The 23,514-nt window shown below is 43.5% G+C and overlaps 1 protein-coding gene across 1 annotated transcript in view; it reads left to right on the forward strand.

The window, feature by feature from the left end:
* Positions 1-21,135, forward strand: part of LOC142140692 (transient receptor potential cation channel subfamily M member 2-like) — a 118,177-nt gene extending 97,042 nt beyond the window's left edge. Inside the window, 14 exon segments of the mRNA XM_075198480.1 lie at positions 26-197; positions 305-485; positions 6,080-6,261; positions 6,364-6,496; positions 8,346-8,433; positions 9,327-9,408; positions 9,788-9,945; positions 11,970-12,046; positions 16,103-16,198; positions 18,275-18,361; positions 19,429-19,534; positions 19,806-19,907; positions 20,039-20,149; positions 20,590-21,135. Coding sequence (XP_075054581.1) covers positions 26-197; positions 305-485; positions 6,080-6,261; positions 6,364-6,496; positions 8,346-8,433; positions 9,327-9,408; positions 9,788-9,945; positions 11,970-12,046; positions 16,103-16,198; positions 18,275-18,361; positions 19,429-19,534; positions 19,806-19,907; positions 20,039-20,149; positions 20,590-20,715 — 1,701 coding nt within the window. The 3' untranslated portion in view covers positions 20,716-21,135.
* Positions 21,136-23,514: the final 2,379 nt, after the last annotated feature.

Genomic DNA, 23,514 nt, shown 5'->3' on the forward strand with positions numbered 1-23,514 from the left:
TGTCTTGTATATTTACTTCCTCCAGGTGAAGGACATTTTCTTCTTTCTCTTCCTATTGGCTATTTGGATTGTAGCCTATGGTGTTACAAAGCAGGCAATTCTAACTACTAATGAAACCAGGATAGATTGGATTTTTCGAAATGTTGTCTATGGTCCGTACCTTACGCTATTTGGACAGATCCCATCTGACGTGGACAGTAAGTTATCTGGTGCTATGACTGGTTGTGAGTTGATGGCAGTGATGATGAAGTATCAGAGGACACAAAAGATAGGACACTAATAAAAATAAATATTTTCTCTTCAGGTTTGAACTTTGACCCTACTAAATGTTCTCAAAATGGCACTAATCCCAGCATGCCCAAATGTGTACACAATGATGGATCCGGCAATGCTCTATTTCCGGAATGGCTCACCATAATACTATTGTGTCTGTATCTCCTCCTTGCGAACATTCTTCTGCTCAATCTGCTGATTGCAATGTTCAGGTAGGAAAAATCCCTCCACATTTTGTCTGTTCAGATTCTCAAATAGATTGTGTTTTACTTCCAATCAAAGTCATACACTGTATAATGAAACTCGTATTACTTCTAATGACAGTCATACATTGTATAATGGAAAACGTGTACTGTGTATTACTTCTAATGAAAGTCATATATTGAATAACGGAACACATGTGGTGCATTTTACTACCAATGAGCCAGAATAGCTATTATCGCCAATGTCTCCATAGAATTTAAATACCATAACCAGCTCATTTTCAACGTTTGTTGCCAGAGGGGAAAGAGTTTTTTGGTATATTGCAGAAATATGTTCCATAACATGGACCTCTTCTCAACTCGGACGTTTGTGACCTGAATCTGGGCCTGAGGCTCACTATTTGTACTGCAGGCAAAGGGCCTCATATAGACTTTGATACATTTTGCTCCGCCAAACATAAGTGTAAAAATAGTGTTCTAACATGGTAGTCATCGCAAGATGCGTCCAACTTCAAACCCAGCGTACAAATGCATACACGTACACCCAATGTTAGCATAGAAATTCAACTTGACAGTGTTAGTTAATAATGTGAAAGCTACATTACCATATTCATACACAATATAAAGTAATGAAATGTCATGTACACCAGAGAGAATACAGTCTGGACATTGGCATTAATAAAAGCATCAGTCGCATCTTCCATACGAAATGTAATGAAATACAATCACCCTCACATCTGTTGTTTACCACTTTATAAATAGAATGGAAATCTTCTTAGTTGCAGTAGTCTAAATGGAAATGAGAAATAATGACAAATATCCAATTAGATCGATGCAACTTCACATAATATAGCTACAACACTAAACAATGTACTATCAGCTGGAGGAGCCAGTACGCAAAATCAGAATCGGCTTGATAGTACTACTGGTGTCATCATCATCATCATCACCTTTACAGTAGGCTTCCGGTACCCTAAGCAGTGGAGGGCGGGTAAAGTGTCATCTAAAGGGGGAGTTCTATACTTGTATACATCCCTACTGTACTCAACCTGCACTTGTCCAGCCCTTTTCCAACTATCCAAGTATAGTGGGTGCAAGTCTATTATATTATCTAGATATGGATGTATTTGGTACACATGCGCAGTATAGAAAGTCGTATTACACCACTAATGTCAACATGCGTTCAACACTATATGAGGCCTTAAGTTGATAAAAAATAAGTATTAGTTATGGAATAGGCCACAGTCATTGTATTTTAATGTTTACTAAATGGTAATATTATTAGAGGGTTTTTTTAATTGAGTCCCTCATGGGGGTGTCTTTCCATTACATTATTTCTGATGAGCTTTGAAATAAGGAAGTTGGTTTGAAGGCTGCTGTAGTAAAACTGGGGGCATGGTTTGTGTGTAGTGGGCGTGATTGACAAAGGGCCCCGTGTTTGACCTGAAACGTTGATGGGCAAACCTGCAGTGCTTATCTCACCTGCCCTCTGCAGGTCGCACCACAGACCCTTACTTGGCAGTCTTGTGAGGTCTTCTCAGCTCCTCTCTAAGCTGTGTCAAACCTCCTGTCTATTGCAGGACTGACTGTGGCCTTACTGTGCCCTGTCCAATTCTCTATGACAGATCTCTTGTTCTTCTCTCAATGGTCCTCTCTGCTTTCCTGATTCTTGCAGGACACACAACTCCATACTGAGCTGCAGATAGGTGTAGTCACATGACTTTACAATCCTGTGGGGGAAAATGCAAGGCCTAGCTGGAGACATACTAGTTCCTCCTAGCCTTTAGCCATCACACACACTTTTGGGCCTGATTCATTAAGGTGCTTAAATTAAGAAGTTTCTTATTTAAGTCTCCTGGACAAAACCATGTTACGATGCAAGGGGTGCAAATTAGGATTTTGTTTTGCACATAAGTTAAATACTGACTGTTTTTTCATGTAGCACACAAATATCAAGTTTAAATTTCAGTGTAAAAATAAGCTATCAAGTAAAACAGTCAGTATTTAACTTATGTGAAAAACAGAAAACTAATTTTCACCCCTTGGATTGTAACATGGTTTTGTCCAGGAGACTTAAATAAGAAACTTCTTAATTTAAGTACCTTACTGAATCAGGCCCTTTATCTTGCAATACAAAATCCAGTGTGTCATTATACAATACATAGAGCATTCTACTGACTCTTATGCAATACATAGAGCATTCTAGTGATCCTTATGCAATACATAGAGCATTCTAGTGACCCCCATACAATGCAGAGAACATTCTAGTTCTCCCTATACAATTCATATAGCAATCTAGTGACCCACTACAATTCAGAGATTATTATAGTGACCCTCATACAATGCAGAGAGCATTATAGTGTGTTTCCGGCTCCCATGTGTTTCCGGCTTCCATGCTTCACGGATGTGCAGAGTGAGCTCTCCACTGGGGTCCAAATCCTGGGCTCCTTATTCCTGTGGAGTAGCCCTGGCACCTCTCCGTTGCCTGCCTACCTCACCTCCACCGACCCTGCCTCCCGCCGAGTTCCAGCACCCGTCGGCTATTCTCTTCACAGATCCCTCCAGCAGTCCTTCCTAAATTGAGCCCCCGGATTTGGCCCAGCTGCATCTATCGTACTTACCTGGCTCTCCTTCACTGCTCCATCCTCGATCTCCAGCTCTTCCTAGCCCTGCTCTCCTCTCCTGAGGTGTTCCATCCAGTGGTTTCCCCGGTTCCTGCCACTGCCTGGTCCGCCCCTCCGTGAGGCCTACTTCCGGTCGAATCCCCGGTCTTGAGTGCCGCTCCTCTACACCTTGTGAGCTTCTTCGGGTTCCTAACCCTGGCCTCTAGTTGCTGCCTCATTCCATGCTGCCACCACATATTCCTGTGGACCTCACCTCTACGCTGCTCCAGTGATACTCCGGGTCCTCCTGATGACCGACCTGCATTGTGGCCCGTGGACCTCACCCCTACGCTGCTCCAGCAAAACTCTGGGTCCTCCTGATGACCGTCCTGCATTGTGGCCCGTTGACCTCACCTCTACGCTGCTCCAGCGATACTCCGGGTCCTCCTGACGACCGACCTGCATTGTGGCCCATGCACCTCACCTCTACGCTGCTCCAGCAAAACTCTGGGTCCTCCTGATGACCAACCTGCATTGTGGCCTGTTGACCTCACCTCTACGCAGCTCCAGCGATCCTCCGGGTCCTCCTGACGACTGCCCTGCATTGTGGCCTGCTCACGGTGGAATCCACAGGCTCGTGTGCCGCCATTCTCCTCACTTCTGCTGTCTCTCTACACTGCTGTTACTCTCCGTGCTTCTGCCCTCCATTGGCGCTCCTATCCTTCTCTGATGCCCATGGTTGTTTCCACCGATACCTCTGATGCAGACAGATGCTCGTCTCATGTCGCCCACAGATGTTTTCTCCACCCTGCTTCTCCTCCTATGAAGTCTACTGGCTCTCCACTAACTCTCTCCCTGGGACTCTGCTTCATCCCCTTTGGTTGGCTTAATAGCTCGGTCCACACCCAAGCACTCTAGGTATCTGCTATTGTAATTATTGCCTCACTGGTTTGCTTCACTGACTTCCCTGGGACTCTGCTTCATACCCTGAGTTGGCATACTACTTTTGCCAGCTACGTTTAGGCACCTGTTATATATTGCCTCCATTAAAGTGCTCACCCTTTCTTCCTCCCTTGGCCTTACTCAATGGACCTTTTCCTCTACCCACTGCCCTGGTCACTCCCTTGACCTTGTCTTCTCCTACCTATGTGATCTCTCTGACTTCTCCATTTCTCCCTTTCCTCTATCTGACCATCATCTTCTCTCGTTCTCTCTCTCCTCCTCTCCCGCTCCCCTCCCCATGCCCAATCCTACTCAGTCCAGACGCAACCTTGACACTCTTGATCCGGCTACTCTGTCCTCTACTCTCGATAATCTCCTTTCTCCCCTTTCCTCCCAGGCCTGCCCCAACCTGGTGGTCTTCCTCTACAACCACACCCTCACCTCCGCTCTTGATGTGATCGCCCCCGCCCACTCTGTCAACCATTGTTGCTCCAACCCCAACCCTGGCACTCCAAATTTACCCACTTCCTCCAAAAATGCTCCCGCACTGCTGAATGACACTGGAGAAAATCCCGTTCCCTGGCTGATTTTCTCCACTTTAAGTTCATCCTCTTCTTACAGTTCTGCCCTCTTCCTCGCTAAACAGTCTTTCTTTAAATCCCTCATCTCCTCCCAGTTCTCTAACCCCGCTGCCTCTTTGCCACCTTCAACACTCTCCTGTCCCCCCTCCCCTCCCCCCTGAGTGCCACTGACTTTGCCTCCTTTTTCTCCTCTAAAATCGAGACCATCCGACTCGAAATCCCCCCCCCTTGCCTGCCCCTCCCACTCAAACTTCCTCTTCCCCTAGCCACCAACCCCTTTTCTCCTTCCGCCCCACTACGGATGAAGAAGTCCACTCCCTCATTTCATCCTCCCCCCGTCTACCTGTCCCCTGGATCATATCCCTTCCCACCTCCTTTGCTCCCTTTTCTCCACCACCTGCTCCCAACTCGCTCACCTCTTTAATCTGTCCCTCTCCACCGGCATCTTCCCCTCCTTCTTTAAACATGCTCTTGTATCGCTCATTTTATAGAAACCTAATCTTGACCCCGCTTCTCTCTCCAACTATCCCCCCATTTCTCTTTTCCCCTTTGCCTCCAAAATACTTGAGAGGCTCGTCTGCAACCGCCTCACCACCTACCTTTCTGAATACTCCCTCCTTGATCTCCAGTCTGGTCTCCGCCCCCTCCACTGAAACTGCCCTGCCTAAAGTTACCAACGATCTCCTCTCTGCTAAAGCTAGAGAGGAGCTAGAGAGCGGCCTCTGCTGCATTTCTGGGGTTCAGTACAAATGTGCATCTAATTGTAATGTTAGTGAATGAGCCCCAATGCCTCAAGATATCTTAAGAGACTGGTAACGTACAAAGACTTGAGAGGGTGATGTAGTGGTTAGCACTTCTGCCTCACAGCACTGGGGTCATGAGTTCAATTCCCAACCATGGCCTTATCTGTGAGGAGTTTGTATGTTCTCCCTGTGTCTACGTGGGTTTCCTCTGGGTGCTCCGGTTTCCTCCCACACTCCAAAAAACATACTGGTAGGTTAATTGGCTGCTAACAAATTGACCCTAGTCTGTCTGTCTGTGTGTGTGTTAGGGAATTTAGACTGTAAGCCCCAATGGGGCAGGGACTGATGTGAGTGAGTTCTCTGTACAGCGCTGCGGAATTTGTGGCGCTATATAAATAAATGGTGATGATGATGATATCAGTGCCCACTGAAGTGTAAGCTCTGCTATGAAATATACCCCCCATTGTGGCACTGTACAAATCGACAACAATAATATCCTCTATGACAATAAATTTGGTTTAATGTGCATTCTTTGTCATTATACTTCTTGCCTTGAAATTCAAATCTCAAAGCCAAACACTTTATTCAACTTGGTCTCCACTTGTTCTAATGAACTTGTTATAAGGATGTGTAAAAGTCAATCTATCTGTCATAAGGAAGGATAAATTCCCTCTATCTGTAGTAAGGAAATTATAGAGAATAAATGGTGAATTTTCATTTTCTCCCTGTCCCAGTTACACCTTCGGAGAGGTTGAGAGTCACACAGATCAGGTCTGGAAGTTCTATCGCTTCGGTCTAATACAAGAATATAATGAACGTCCGGTCGCTCCGCCACCATTCATCCTATTTACTCATTTCTACATCATGCTGAAATATGCCATCTGTAGACATCCTGGCCGGGGCCACAAAATGCTGAGTGAGTGTGGAGCTGCCACTGCTGGTGTATTAAGGATACGTGTGTAAGCACGCTGGGATACAGTGGAGAGATCAGAGACATTGTCATACAATCTCCTTGCAGGGCGCAAGCTGGATGAAGGCCAGGAGTCATCGCTGCTCTCCTGGGAATCTTACATGAAGGACAACTACCAGCAAAAGCAGCAGCAGCGTGACGGGCAGAGCCAGGAGTATCTGGTGAAGGAAACAGCCGGGAGGTAAAATCATGATATCCTAATGAGGATAATAATGAAATGGTCAATTAAGGGGAATGATGGAAGAGTCTAATTTCTATATTTAGAAGTAAATGTATCAAGCTGCGAGTTTCCAGTTTGAAAAGTGGAGATGTTGCCTACAGCAACCAATCAGATTCCAGTTATCATTTATTTAGTACATTCTATAAAATGATAGCTAGAATCTGAATCTATAGGCAAAATCAACACTTTTCAAACTCACAGCTTATTACATTTACCCCTTAGTCTCACAGGTCAGATGAAACACCACAAGTCTCTCAGCCATGAGATGGGACAATCCTCAGATGGCTATCTGTGTGTCACAAAACATGCACTGCAAATTCTACAATTATGAGTTCCTTTGTACACCTATAAACGTGACCTCATAGTTCAAACGTGACCTTATATTACAAATATGACCAGAAGCATAAATGTGACTGTGACAGGATGGATCACCTATGCCATACTGTCTGTTGTGTTGCTGGGGACCGGCTGGGCTTGCCTTGCCACTATCCCCTTTCTTTACCCCAAATACGACACTCCTGTTGCAGTAAGAGGAGCCTGCTGCCACCACTAGGCTCCTACACCGGCACCTAGAACCGCATCCATATGGGTAACTCTCGCTGCTAGGGTACTCCCTTTGTTGGTACACCTGGGTTGGTACCCCTGACGTCTTGCCTTCAGATCAGGGTTACTGGGGATGGTTCCCACTGGCCTATCACACTGACCAGAGCTGCAGGTAGCGGGCAGAGCGCTGGTACTGGATGCTGAGTACCAACCTCAGAACAGCCTGATAACGGATTAGATTTGGGATAATCTGTAGGTCACAGGAATTACAGCAGGTAAGTAGGCGTCAAAGCAGGTTCCTTAAGCAGTGATATTTTATTAGCTCAATTAGCTCTTATAAGGACAGATAAATCCACTAGTTTAAGGTACTAGGGATTTTCAGAAGTTACAGATGATATATCAATAGATTACATTGTCAAACAGTCCACTTTTTATACAGATTTACACAGATACCCTGGCAGGAGGTAACCCAGCCTCCTGCCCCTCTAACCAATCCAGGTGCTTCATGCAGTCTGCACATAACTCCGCCTGGAGGGGTATAACACCCTATTACATTGCTGCTAGCGGCGCCACAAGGTCTGTGGTTTTATACTGAATATTTACCATCAGGATATAATATTTCTGCAATCTTGCTTTGAATGCAATTTAACTTGCAAAATTCACATTCATCTGTGATCACTTGTATAGGGAGTCTACCAGCAAGTATAATTACCTCCTCATGTTTTTCAGGCTCAACAGGTGTTTTGGTCACTGAGCAATGAAATGGTCTAATTAACATGAGGCTACCTGTCTCCAAACAGTTGCTAAACCCAAACATATCTCAGAACTCTATACATTGCCATACAAAACACATACATAAAATACATACATCGATATAAAAGAATAAGTTCATCTGCAATGCTATACAGAGGTGCATTGCATTCCTAATTAAAAAAAATATCTTCAATAAGTTATTTCTATGTGATCCAGCCACAGTGACCAGTGCTATGACCAGATAGCATAAATGTGACTCTGTAGTACAAAGCATCACCTTGTAATAGAAACGTTAACTCGTAGTACAAAATACAACCTTGTATTACAAAGCGTGAACTCTTAGTACAAGTGTGACCTCATACTGGGCAGTGAAGTTCACCAATCTTACAATGTAGCATATTTGCAGAAGAATTTGCAATCCCAGATCCAGAATAAATTTTAGAAAACTTCCACCTCCCTCTAGAAGCAGCTTATTCTGATCAGCTCTTTGTTTCCATTTGTGTCTCCCATGCAGTGTGTCTGCAGTACTGCGTCTGCTAAAGATGGAGAAAGGGGGCGAGGGATACCAGGTGGAGGGGCGTCTGTCAGTGCTGGAGGAGCAGGTGAGATAACCACATAGATGGCGGCCTGAGCCACACAGATAACAGTCCAGTCATTCATAGACTATTCAGACTATTCATATCTGGAAAGAGATCTGTACTCCTCTCCAATGCTTACCCTGTGATTAATACACAATAAACCCATGAATCATATTTACTGAGCCCAAAATCAGCTTCGGTCCCGCCATTCCTAGATTTGTGCCTATGATTTAGAGAGCAGGACGTGGTGTTGGTGGCAGTGGAGCAGATGTTTGCAATCTTCACCTCACCTCTGCTGTGCAAACTATATGCAGGGCTGGTGGAAGCTCTGTGGGCAGCGCCACTGTCCATGGGCATTGAGTCACCTTCCTGTTGCTTCTTACCTTAGCATGTGGGAGGTGGGGATGGTGTCTCCTTTTCCTCACACTGGGAGTGTGGCATCAGGATGCGACATAAGAATCTGCCAACTGCTGCTCCTCCGTGTTAGCAGCCAGTGCTCCATGTCGAGTCACCGTGGGACACTGGGCACACTGAATAAGTGACATTATGTGACTCATACAATGGTCTAGGCCATAGAGAACCTCGTAAGTCCACCCAATGGTAGCTTTGGCCATTTCTATAAGGAAATAGGAATTTAATACTTTAGGTTACAGAGCGAATATTAGTCCATCCAGATAGACATGGGAAAAGTAAGAGAAGAGAGGGTGATCTACTCATCCAGGAGGACTGTTGTGTGAGATAAATGCTCTCTGTACATAACATGGTGGTGTTATATAGATAACTGATAATAATCACACAGGTAAGTCATTATACCCATACTGTCTAGTGATATCAGGTGTCTTAGTTCCACTACAAGTCTGGCAGTATCTCCCCTCTCTACACATCTAATAATGACCCCCCCCCCTCTTCTGTGATAGATGGACCAGTCCACCCAATACCTCAACTGGATCATTTCTGCGCTCACAGAGAAAGGATTTAGCAGCAAAACTCGGATTCTAGGTAAGAGATGGTTGGGGGAGGGGGGGGGTGTATATTATGTACATTGGGAAGAGACGGACGGGGGTATATTATGTACAGTGGGAAGAGACAGACAGGGGTATATTATGTACAGTGGGAAGAGACAGACGGGGGTATATTATGTACAGTGGGAAGAGACAGACGGGGGTATATTATGTACAGTGGGAAGTGACAGATGGGGGTATATTATGTACAGTGGGAAGAGACGGCCGGGGGTATATCATGTACAGTGGGAAGAGACAGAGAGTTGGAGAGAGATCTGTATTTTATACCAGTATTTAGGAAGCGAGAATGTTGATTATAATGCCTCACCCCCACCCTAAAATGTCTCTTCTGCCTCCTTCATTCCTGGCCCGGACAGTACACAGCGGCTCCACAGATTCTGAGGGAAGAAACACATTGGGATCCGAACCCAACGGGGAACAGAAGTGTTTGTACCATGTGAATTCTAGAATCCTGCAGTATCCAGACTCCAGTGTGACACGTTACCCGGTACCGGATGAGCTGGTGCCATGGGAGGTATATATATAGAGAACACGGGGAGATCTATGCATAGTGGAAAGCATGTATGTATAAATGTGTATATGGAGGATACAGGAAACTATTGATATGGAGGAAACAGGGAGAAAGGTATATCTATATAAAGAGGAAACAGGGAGGTATGTATATCTGTATATAGAGGAAACAGGGAGGTATGTATATGGAGGATACAGATAGATACAGGTGCTCAAACTGAAAGGATGATTTGGTGGGCACGATTGGTATGATGACACACTGCCACTTGGCACAACCTGATAGTATGGTGGCCTCTATGATATGGGATTTCAAGTTGCACACTTTGCAGTTGCCAACCCATGTGTAAAAACGAAAAAAAATGTATTCTGTGTATGTATCATCACTCTCTATCCGGTATAACAGCTCTGTTAAGCAGTGCCGTATCTAGACATTTTAGTACCCTGGGCGAGACAGGGCACCGGCGCCCCCCCATCTAAGTGGGAGTGACATTTGCCAAGTGGGTGTGGCCAACCTAATGTGGGGGTGTGGCTAGCACTTTGCTGAAAGAATTCTGTTACATGTCTGCGGACCCCAAACATGAGCACAGAAGCATGGAGGAGAAGAAGAAACTCCTCTGTAAGGTGAGGTACAAGGGGTCTCACAGGCGACCAATCTCCTCCAGCTATTATCTGCTGTCAGTATCACTGATTTACATCTCTTCACTGGGGGAATGTCAGATAACATGTAAACTTGTCTTATCCATCCCTGATATTAGTTATTGCTGCCACTACCTGAACTTTTCGTTTATTTTCCCTCTCAATGTATTTAATTTGTCCCTCCTTCCATTGCTTGCTGTAGGTGTTTGGTTTGTTTCTCCATGATTCCTTTAAATGATCTTATTCCTTTTCCTCTGTGTGCTTGTTTAGACCTGTGCATGATAAATGAATTTACAACATAAAGGGGACTATAATGTCCCCATCTGTCACCACTTCAGAAGTGATGGAGTCCTGTCTGCAAATTTTTCTCCACTAATTTATTTTTTCAAAACACTATTTAGTTTAACATGTGTATAACTTTTATTGCACTTAGTGGGATGAGAGAGAGAGAGAGAGAGAGAGAGAGAGACTTCAGCCCTTAACTTTCGCAGTGGAACGCAAGTTTGCGATCCAAATGCCGAACTTCCTGTCAGTGCGAAAGTTAAGGGCTGAAAGTACAGAGGCAGGCCGGCTGCTGCGCCCACTTGGGCTTGCGCCCTGGGCGACGGCACTGCCCGCACCTGCCTAGTTACGGCTCTGCTGTTAACATCTACTACTCATCCTAAAGATCTGTTCACACAAAACAGCTATATCAGAAGTAATATGTGACTTATAGAAAAGAGCTAACACTCTAATCCATCCCCCAGCTGACCGGTGCTGAACCCAGCATCCTAAACAACGTTCTGCCTGCTAAATATTTATTAAACTAAAGCTGGCAGAAAAGAGTAATAGATATACAACATATGTTTAAGCGCCAGGTTCCTCTACTGAAGTTTTAACTGTACTCGTAGATCTTTCAGTAGCCTCGCCTAACTTTCCACATCACCCATAAATCTTACAGTGAAAAGAAGTTCTGACCTCAGACAGTAGATGGCAGTAGAGATACATCTAAAAACACGTGAAAGTGGAACAATATACTGTAATACACATTACAATCACGGCCATAAAGCCAATGAGTTCACATAGAAATGACTTCGGTCACTGCTCTTATCAGACTTGTATTAAAGATTTAGCCGAACTATCACCTTAAATGTTTTATATCATACCAGGGATAAATAATATTACCTGTTTATTATGCTGGACCAAACAAAGTGTAACACTCAGTGAGAGAATGTGTATTCTTATTTAAATATACTAATAAAGCGTATGTATTGTAATATTGAATTTTATATCTCATCAATATATATTTAAACACTGACAAATCATGGAGGAGATACATAGGATTTATCATCTATATATTGAGGATATTAATGTAACGTGATATTAATTTCTCACATTGTGCTGTATCTGCAGGTATCTTTCCTGGGCTATAATCCTCCACTTCATATTGCTGAGAGAAGCGATCGGGGGACGTACAACCCTAAAACAGAGTAAGTCAATGAAACTCTCATTTTCTCACTTTACTGCCCAATGTTATTGAGAATCTTTTATCAGAATAAGTAGCAATGGAAATGGACATTATATACATTTAATGACCCACTAAAACATTAGCAGCCCCTGTCAATTTCAATGTCCCAGCTTGTTGGTCGGTTTGTAATCCGGCCAACTGCACAGTACCACCTCTGTCGTTTTGTGTGTAATTCTCAGTATATGTTATTATTCTGTATGTATGGACCACTGCACAGTACCACTTCTCCTGTTTTGAATGCTGGGTGTAATTTTCAATGTTCTAAAGGCCAAATCACAGAAAAACCTGCTGGTTTTCAAATCACATATTAGACATCGCTGTCCCGATTTTGCTACATGGCAAGAATACGAATAGTGACAATTATCAAACTGCTTTGACAAAATATTAACAGAAAGAGATGGTTGCAAGAGGCAGGATAGCCAAGCTGAACATAAGAGGAAGCACAATACATTCACTAAATACTACTGTTCTTATGGTGGCAAGATTACTATATGAATATATTAAGCTTAATACTAAGACAAAAGACAAAAAGCCCCCCCCCTCCCTGTTTACTAGTATCAGCACTAGGATTTGCCAAACAATGGCTGGTAGCACTATAGCAGGGAACCTGCAGCATGGGGTCCCCCTGCCTTAATGACAACCAACCCCTGGCTGCTCAGCACGGGCTGGATTCTCTAGGGAGATGGGGTCCGCAAAGAAAAAAGCCCCACCCCCTAGGGGTATCCAATTCCATGCTGAAGGCAAGGCTGGGGCTCTGCTAGGCTGGGGCTCTGCTCCCCAGGAAGTCCAGATCATTGGAAAGGTTATAAATAGACCTAGTGACGGTAATTCTCTCAATACGCAGCAGGAGCACTTCATGTTAAGAGCTAGTTTGAGACGTGTTCTATAGGGTATTTTATTTTACCAAGCAAGAAGCAAGGATCCTCTGGATTATTTGAGTTTTTTCAGAGCTACGGGACCAAGGATGTGTTATCCTAATGTTGAGGACTTCAGCATGCCCTGCAACCTCTGGCGTGTGTAACTGAAACTATTGTAAGCAAGTAAGGGGAACAGGATAAGCAGATAAGTCACGCAAAGCTCAACATTTGGTGCAACTGGCCGTTGACCGTTTTATTAAGCTAAGAAATAAAAGAAAACTTCAAAATAAACACCTTGCCTGTTCGGCACTCACTAAACATCTGCCATTCCTGACTAACCATCCTAAACACAACATACAAAACTGAAATGTAATTGCTCATGATTTGCATAGTCTCTCAGGAGTCATCTAACCTCCTCCCCAGGTCTGAGAGACTAAGATTATTTGCAGCCTTTTACTGACACCACTCAAGTGCAACTCCTGATTACCAGCAGACACACTGATAACATGGAATACCATAACACCAGGGAGTTTTACCATATTTTCCTACAGATGGGAAACACACTTTGAGAAGATTTTCCCGCCCACCTAAACAATGTCCCTGGTGTTTTAATGTACACAAGGCAGAAAGACTGGGACATATCCCTCTGCCATTCAGTATTAATCCAGTGACTTTGTCACACTATGTTAATTGTTCTTTATTTTCTGCCTTCTGGGGTCATCCCCCTATTGAGACATCATTTCTGTGGGATAACCACTGTAAACTCTAACTCTCCTCACTGCAAATCCCACTTCTACCACCAGAAATGTCAATGAAAACACATTTGGTTAGCACTGAACACACAGGTAGGTTTTTGAAGTGCAGTGTTATATAGCCAGATATAACATTAACAATAGGCTTAGGGGTATATTTATAAACCGCGGGTTTGAAAATGTGGAGATGTTGAATATAGCAACCAATCAGATTTTAGTTATCATTTATTTAGTACATGCTACAAAATGACAGCTAGAACATGAATGGTTGCTATGGGCAACATCACCACTTTTCCAAACCTGCAGTTTAGTAAATATACCCCCTAGAGGTAACTGGTACTTACTAATAGCAACATTACTGTAAAGATACTATCCTCTTAACTCCTTTGCCTCTGCCATTATCTTCACTCCCCCATTTGGTGCCAACCTATTTGTGTCTTCTCCTTCCCTTAGTTTGTAAGCTCTGACGAGCAGGGTTCTATTTCCTATTGTTCTCTTTCTACTATTCCATCACCCACTTTAACTTTAGGCCTGCTTCCCTAGCCCTGGATTCTTGTGCCCAGGCCTACTTCAAGATGGACATTACCATCACTTTCACAGTCCCGTAAATAGCTTGTTCTGCAATACCAAGTTATCTGTGTGTAATGTGTTAATTATTAGTTGTCTGGTCTTTGCATTATTTAGCTTGTCATGTATTATGTAACGTGCTGCTGTCGTTAATTTACTACTGTAAATTTCCTTTACGGTGCTGTGCACCTTTTGTGGTGCCTTATAAAGAAAAGACAATAATAATATAGGTAGCTCTTTTGCCCACTCAGCGCTACCAAGCCAGCCTTATGTGCTGGATGGGAATAAATGGTAGCTCTACAAGTTAAAAAAAACACTCAGTCTACCAACTGGAAAAATACAAGTGTACTTTATTTGAAATAAAAAAATATATACAGTACAAGTGTAACTCGATCACATAGAAATAACTTATTGATATTTATTTTAATTAGAAGTGCAGTGCACCTCTGTATGTCATTGCAAATGTAATTATCTCTTTATATTGGTATGTGTGGAAATGTATTTACTTCTGAGACAGTATGTCATGTTTGGGTTTTGCAACTGTCTAGAGACAGGTAATCTCATGTTAACGACATCACTGAGTGACCAAAACGTCTGTTGAGCGTGAAAGACAGGAGGAGATAATTATACTTGTTGATAGACTCTCTATTCAAGTGATCACAGGTGAGTTTTGCAAGTTAAATTGCGTTCAAAGCAAGATTAAAGAAATGTTATATCCTGATGGTAAACATTCAATAGAAAACCTCAGGCGTATTGGTATCGCTAGCAGCAATGTGTAAAGGTGTTAAACCCTTCCAGGCTGAGTTATGTGCAGGCTGCATGAAACACCTGGATTGGTTAGAAGGACAGGAGGCTGGATTACCTCCTGCTGGGATATCTGTGTAAATCTGTATAAAAAGTGGACTGTTTGACAATGTATCAGTATTATTATTCCATCTGTACTTTCTGGATATCACTAGTACCTTAAACTAGTGTGTAACTGTCCTTTTTAGGACTTCCTGAGGTAATAAACATCACTGCTTAAGGAACCTGCTTTGACCCTACTTACCTGCTGTAATTCCTGTGACCTACAGATTATCCCAAATCTAATCCGTTATTTTGCTGTTCTGAGGTTGGGACCCAGCATTCCAGTACCAATGCTCTGTCCGCTACCCTGCAGTTCTGGCCATTGTGATAGGCCGGGGAACCATACATATCAGCCCTGATCTGAAGGCACGAGGTCAGGTGTACCAGCAAGGGGGTACAGTAACAGAGAGTTACCCAGAAGGACGCGGTTCTAGGTGCTGCTAAGGAGCCTAGTCAGTAGCAAAAGCCCCTCCTATTGTGGTTAGAGGGCGCATTTGCGAGAAAGGTGGCAAGGCAAACCCAGCTGGTCCACAGCAACACACGGACAGGGTGGCATAGGAGGTCCATCCTACCACAATATGTATATACAAGTAACACAGAAATGAGTACAGCCCATGGCTCCCTGATCTCTTGCACATCGCCTGTACTCACCAATTACCCAAATCCAACTTTTTTTTTATTTATCTACATGTTTTATTTTTTTTAGAAATATTGATAAATTTATGTGTTTACTCTGTTACTGTTAATTTTATATTATATATTCTACTTTGAATCTACTAAGAGCTGTATTTAAAATGCAAAATCAAATGAAAATAATGATGGGGATTGTACTATTCCAGGGTGTACATAGACAGTACCACGTATTATTTTCTTAGACATATCTGTTCCACCTCACAATGCCCCTGGGAATTATTTTATAATACAAAATCCTCTACGTGGTCATTATGCAGATTGCGTACAGTCCAAGCATCTGATAACTGGTATATATCTTTCTAGGATGGAGCATAAGACCAGGAAATACAATGCAGTAGACGGCCTGCTTGACTTCCGTAGCTGCTGTGGAACTTATACTGTAGAGGACGGTTTACCTCTGTGAGTGTTTGACATCCGATTTGTGCCCATGAGTGATGTGTATCCATCCTAACTTACTAAACAGTTTACAATGGGAGAAAATTCTGATCAGGGATTAGAAAGTTGATTCGGGAAGGAGTTGAGTTTTCAGTGTTGTTTAACATAGAATATATGTATGTTTTGCATAACAAGTGTAGAGTGGGGATAATCTGGTTGAATAGCTTGAGGTTGGAGGTTAATCAAGTAGAATAACCTATGGAAGGTACGAGAGTGGCTTGGGGATTTTGTAAGCTCGCCTGAACAGGTGAGTTTTCAAGGAGCACTGGAAGGTTTGGAGGCTGGGGAAAGCCTTGTTGTGTGAGTCAGGCAATTCCACAGAGCAGGTGCCACCCTAGAAAAGCCTTGTAACCGGGAATGGGAGTAGTTAATGAATGTGGATGAGAGATACAGATAATGGGCAGAGCAAAGGAGAGATATTTAAGACCAGTAAAGGGATGTATGCTGGTGTAGTTTTGTTAACGGCTTTAAATGTTAGTAGAAAAGGAGGTTATTAGTTTTCAAAGAGAAGTGTTACAGTTTAAGAGGAAAGAACCTAGCATCCAGCCCTGTGATTCTCAAACTGATAGTGGATGCAGAGAGGACGTGTGTCCAGAGAAACAGAGCAATTTGATAAGTATAATGAATACCAGGATAGTGCAGTGTCCTGAAGACCTATAAAATGTAGCCTTTTATGAGAAGCTAGTTATTCAAAAGTGTGAAATGCACAGAGAGGTTCAGAAGAATTAGAAGTGAGTTGTGGCCTTTAGATTTATCAGTGATCAAATCATTGGCCACCTTAGTCAGTGGAGTCTCTGAAGAGGATGAGTAGAGTCACTGAAGAGCGTCCAATAGGTTGTGTGATGAAAGTGTGTGAGGCCAGTGTAGGCAGTTCTCTCAAGACCTTTGGAGGGGCATGGGAGCTGAGAGATGGGACATAATTCTATTGTTTTAAAATATGGGTAATGACCGCATGCTGGAATAATGGCGGAAATATACCAGTAAAGAGAAATTAAAGAGATTAGTTGTGGCTGGGATGAGTAAAGAAAACAGGGATCAACTGATTGGTGTGGACTATAGTGTCGGAAGGACAAGTAGTAGAGTGGGAGAAGATACTTTATCTTCATTTCTGGAATCAGGTGCAGGAAAGGACTGAGGAGGTTCCAGAGGGTGTAGGAAGGGATTGAGAAGGTGCCATAAGGTAAACAAAAGGATTGATAAGGTGGAAGTCTGGAGGAAAGGGTTGAGAAAGTGCCAGAAGATGCAGAAAGGATTGGGGAGGTGCCGGATGGTTGAGGAGGTGCCACTGGGTTGAGGAAAGGATTGAGGAGGTGCCAGAGGGTAGAGGAAAGGATTGAGGAGGTGCCACAGGGTAGAGGAAAGGATTGAGGAGGTGCCACAGGGTAGAGGAACGGATTGAGGAGGTGCCACAGGGTAGAGGAAAGGATTGAGGTGCCACAGGGTAGAGGAAAGGATTGAGGAGGTGCCACAGGGTGGAGGAAAAGATTGAGGAGGTGCCACAGGGTGGAGGAAAGGATTGAGGAGGTGCCACAGGATGGAGGAAAGGATTGAGGTGTCACAGGGTGGAGGAAAGGATTGCAGAGGTGCCAGAGGGTGGAGGAAAGGATTGAGGAGGTGCCACAGGGTGGAGGAAAGGATTGAGGAGGTGCCAGAGGGTGGAGGAAAGGATTGAGGAGGTGCCACAGGGTGGAGGAAAGGATTGAGGAGGTGCCAGATGGTAGAGGAAAGGATTAAGGAGGTGCAAGTCTGCAGGAAGGGATTGAGAAGGTGCAAACCTCAGAAAAGGATTGAAAAGTTGCAATAGGGTGCAGGAAAGTATTTGAGCAGATTATAGTTCAGGGAATAGGAATGTTTAATGTGCAAGATTCTACAAGGACAACTGATGAGTTAAATTCTTTAATTCTCCATAGAGTATAGTTATTAAAAAGGAATTTATGGAATCATGAATGTAAAATTTGCATTACTTGTCACCTGATGAAAACCCTGTGTGTCCCACTAATGCACATTTGCATTGTAATAATTACGCTAAACATTCCTCAGAAACCCAATGGGACGCACCGGACTACGGGGAGTGGGAAGCCTGTGCTGGTTTGGACCAAATCATTCTCTTCATCCAGTACTGACACGGTGAGGAGTAATACATGTGCAATCTTATACACATGTGTGGGTAGGTAAATATATGGGTTGTGAGAGTGCAGGCTACTAAACCCGGATTGATTTGTAGACTGGAGGTGACTCTTATTACTGCTCTTCATAAATGTAAATATTTTCTATAGAGAGCAATCAGAACAGCGCCATCACAGGCTGTAAGAAGGTACTGCACACTCCAGGAAATTGTGTTTAGTATGATTGCTGATAAACACATCAAGGCACGTATACTGAGCATACATGCATAAATCGGATCTGCGTACTCCCGAAATCAACAAGGAACAAATCTGAAGATACGTGCACGGATGATTTCAGGTGTAGATCTGCTTTACTACACAAAACACTGCCTATGTGGAATATAATTTTGCAAAAGAACGCATAAAAATAAAAATGGCATTAATGTTACCTGTTAATAATATAAGCATTAATGACAAAAAAGTTAACAAAATTTTTTTTTATACATTTTTCTTTTCACGGAATGCATTTATTAGGATGTCTATTGAGCATAAAATACATTTTTACAGTTGCTCCCGATTGCAAACACATTATAGCATTCATTAGAGACGGTCATCACTAGTAATCAGGACTTGCCCTGTAGCTAAAAAAAAAACCCAAGTAACTGAGAATTCCAAAGCTTGATTCGGATGTGGCTGCGTGTGCTCAAGTTTGGCACGCCCTTACTGTACATTGACTGCGGGCGAACTCCCAGAAATAGTAGGCTGTAGTTAGTGTCCTTTATGTTTGTACATGCAGTGAGCATTGCTGCGTTCAGTTGCATATGGCCCGGTGGGCAAGCAGAGTGATTTTGCATGCGGTACCACAAAATTAACAGATACGTGTCAGACCCAATAAACAGAATACAAATTGTAAGCTTTCCGGATGTAGTAAACGTAAAAATTCCATATTTAATTTGAAGTAATTTCATCTATTGCTCATTCTGCCTCATTATATCAGCCTCTGTAACATTATATGGAGCAGCTGGCTGGTTGCTGGTGTCCATTTGAATGCTTCTCTAACTTGTCTCCGTTTTGTGTCTCGATTCCCAGATGGAGCACGGACGTGGTGGGAGGTGCCAACAGTAAGACATCCCGGAAGAAGTTGGAGGTTTTGGTAGTGAAGATGTGTGGAAATGAATTGTGGGCATTACCTGGGGTAAGGACTGAATCTTTCCCTCCAAAAATAATAAATTACTGCAATAATAAGACCCTAAATCCAGGCACAAGACTATAAGGATCCATTTGAGCAAAGTTGTATAGATCACAAGGAACTCTGGGTAATGTGTAATAATAATTTGATGCAGTCTATTTTTCTGCATATTGTACATTGCAGGATATTCATAATCATTTTGTATATTGTATTTCCATGCATTCTGGGTAATGTATTTTGCAGGACAATATGGACATTTTTGTGTATTGCATTTCAGGGCATTCTGGACCCTGGAGAGCAGATTCCCATCAAATTCCAAACCCTCCTGGAGCGGTCATACCTGGGCGAGTTCTTAGCCTTGCTTGGTGCCGGAGAAAAGGTTGGTGGTTTAGGGAGTTACACTTGTGGCACTCACGTTCAGCTCTAATAAGGGGGATTCATGGACTGAGCAGATGTAACAGTAGACACACAACATACTGTTCTCTCTGATGTGACAAATCTCTCTGGCAGGTTTTCCACGGGTACCTGGATGATCCACGAAACACTGATAATTCCTGGATTGAGACCTTGGCCATCAATGTTCACTTCGACACTAAAGAATCCGTAGACAGACTTTGCCAGGTAAATGATGCTGATAATTGAATCATCACAGTATTTCCCCTTTCTCTTCATCACCGATAAGGATCCCATCACCTGTCATAGGCCCTTATCCTCTTTAGCTTGGACTATTGTAATCTGTCACCCAATGGCTGCCCTGACAACTCTTCTTCTATAGCCGTATTTGCTCTGTTAGCTGATCATATAGGGTCATAATGTGACACATCCCCAGCTTGGTTTGCACAGGGTGGAATTCCTTAGAGGAAAGACATCCCCCACACCCTTAGAAAAAACAGTCCCATGTGCTCAGGTTCATCCTAGCACCCCTAGGGAGGTGGGTGCCATGGTAATAGTGCTGACAAACACATTACATATCATCATTTGCCAAGAGTATAGTGCAGGACTGTTCTTCCGAGTGGCCTCAGATTTCCAGCACATTAAGGTTACAATTTTGTGTCTTGTAGAACCTGAGAGAATCAGATTTTGAGATATCGCTTCGCTGGCAGCTTTTGGACCACAAAATCCCTCTCTATGCTAATGAGAAAGAGATACTTCTGAGGACAGCTGAGCACCATGGAGCCAACTACTGACCCAACAGCCGAGCACCACGCGGCCGTCCACCGACCCAACAGCCGAGCACCACGCGGCCGTCCACCGACCCAACAGCCGTGCACCACGCGGCCGTCCACCGACCCAACACCCGTGCACCACGCGGCCGTCCACCGACCCAACACCCGTGCACCACGCGGCCGTCCACCGACCCAACACCCGTGCACCACGCGGCCCTCCACCGACCCAACAGCCGTGCACCACGCGGCCCTCCACCGACCCAACAGCCGTGCACCACGCGGCCCTCCACCTACCCAACAGCCCAGCAACATGGGGCCATTACAGAGGGACAGTCTCCTACCTCCAGAAACTACAGTGATTAAATGAAGACACTGCCTCCTCTCCATGAGTTCAGTGTATGTCTCCTATGCCTGAGTCACAGATGTCACAAAGAAACATCACTTGTACTGGCTGCTTATCATCAGATCCCAATGGAGCTTACAGTCTAAATTCCCTAACACACACACACACACAGAGAGAGAGACTAGGGTCATTTTTTTATTTTTTATAGCAGCTAATTAACCTACCAGTATGTTTTTGGAGCACCCGGAGGAAACCCACGCAAACACAGGGAGAACATACAAACTCCACACAGATAAGGCCATGGTCGGGAATTGAACTCATGACCCCAGCGCTGTAAGGCCGAAGTGCTAACCACTAAGGCACCGTGCTGTCCAATGTTCCGAGCTTTATAACTGATCATGTTTTGCCAGTCTTGCAGCTGTATTATTTGTTGGTGTATCTGAGTAATATATATATTTATGTTACTGGGCTCATTCTTTTATCATTAATAATTGTATTCTGGTCAAGATGGAAAACAATAGCCTTGAATCACTACTTTTTATGTAATGGTTTTCACACAATTATTGAGCCAGGATGTACTCGTCTTCATTCCATTTATTATTTTTACGTACATATATTTTTTAACGAATTCTCTATTGTAAGAAAGAGACTTGGTTACCAAGAAGACTATTTATAGTCATAGCTATAACACAATGGTGTAGCGAGGGGCAGTGATGTGAGGATTTCATCAACAACCAATCAGATATCAGCTTATTACCTTAACTACACAGATTGCTTAAAATATATCTGACTGGTTAATATGGGTTATAATTAAAACCGAGCAGAGCAGAAAACAGATAAACGTAAATCTGTAGGGAACATCCTGGATCTCAGAGCTGTGTTCACCGTATCTCCACTAGGGCAACACCAAAAACAGTCCGGTAAATGCACAGGTGAACAGGAGAGATTTACATCCTTAACATCAATATCGGAGACACGCTTTCTCATGCATCATACACTCTTGAAGAGCAGGGGGTAAATGTATCAAGATGCGAATTTCTGGCAGGTTTGAAAAGTGAAGAGGTTGCCTATAGTAACCAATCAGAATCAAATTCTAGATATCATTTTGTAGAATGCAGTAAATAAATGATAACTAGAATCTGATTGGTTGCTATAGGCAACATCTCTACTTTTCAAAGATCCTGCAAACTCGTAGCTTGATACACTGACGCTCAGAAGTGTCTAGTTGATGTCGTGGACTGGTATAATAGTGTGGATCTTGAGGGACTCATCTGAAGAAAATCCATCAACATCGGGTCACCCCTGAGCAGAAACCAGAGTTTAATCATCTGTAGTGACAGTGATTGTAAGTCAAAAGCTAACGGGTATACATCCTGAGACTGAGGCCTACCCCCTGTATAGAGCCCAGTCATCCTTGTGCATTCTGTGGTCACACTATATCCTGCTCTGCAGTGCTACAAAGTGAGGAGCCTATATTTGTTAAGCTACATACAGGGTATTCAGTTCTACTAGCAGCAGGAATACCTTAGGCCTCACGGCCATCAAAAAGGTGACCGCTCACAAAGTTACAACACTAGTCACAGAGTTAAAGAGCAAGGCTATCTAGAGCAATATGCTTGAACCAGAGGGGTCTTCATTATCCTGGTGCCCCTTAGCACAACCCTACCATTTACCATACACGGGGCAACGTTCATCCAACACCTGGCTGCTGCCTCTTACCAAGAAAACATCAAATATTTAAAGACTCCAAACTCGACACCTCCGTTCTGCATCTCTCATCCACTCTTATTACATCCTCCCATTCCCGGTTACAGGACTTCTTTCGAGCTGCACCCACTTTGTGGAATTCCCTCCCTCGCACAATAAGACTTTCCTCTGGTCTTCAAACCTTCAGGTGTTCTCTGAAAACCCACCTCTTCAGACAAGCTTATAATATTCCTCACCCACCATCTTAATCTCCCTAGGTTACCCTATTACCACCCTTTACACGATTCACACAAGATAACATCTCTCTGACCCCAAAGGAACATTGCTGTGTGACTGGATTACATAGCACAAAAATCACTTTTTCACTGCAATCTGGCTGGACCAATATGCAGTATGTAGATTTAACATCATTTATCCGACTCCCACTGACTTACAGTGGGAAATTCAAATAGCCGCATTACTATAAAAAGTAACATGGCCTGCACACTATTACCGATATTATGGTAATAGTGCGTTTTATTACTATTAATACGGTAATTTCAACGCCAGCCTTTTGCTCGCAGAAATCAGTGTTAAAATTACTGTATTAACGGTAATACACTTGGCGCAGCGTCATTCTGGGGGAAATTGAATCCCCCCATAGATTGTAGGCTTGCGAGCAGGGCCCTCTTACCTTTATATCTGTTTTACTCAGTATTGTTTATTACTGTGTTTGTCCCCAATTGTAAAAACACTACAAAACTTGCTGGCACTATGTAAATAAATGTTGA

The sequence above is a fragment of the Mixophyes fleayi genome, chromosome 2 (genome assembly GCF_038048845.1).
Source record: "Mixophyes fleayi isolate aMixFle1 chromosome 2, aMixFle1.hap1, whole genome shotgun sequence".
Taxonomy (NCBI): Eukaryota; Metazoa; Chordata; class Amphibia; order Anura; family Limnodynastidae; genus Mixophyes; species Mixophyes fleayi.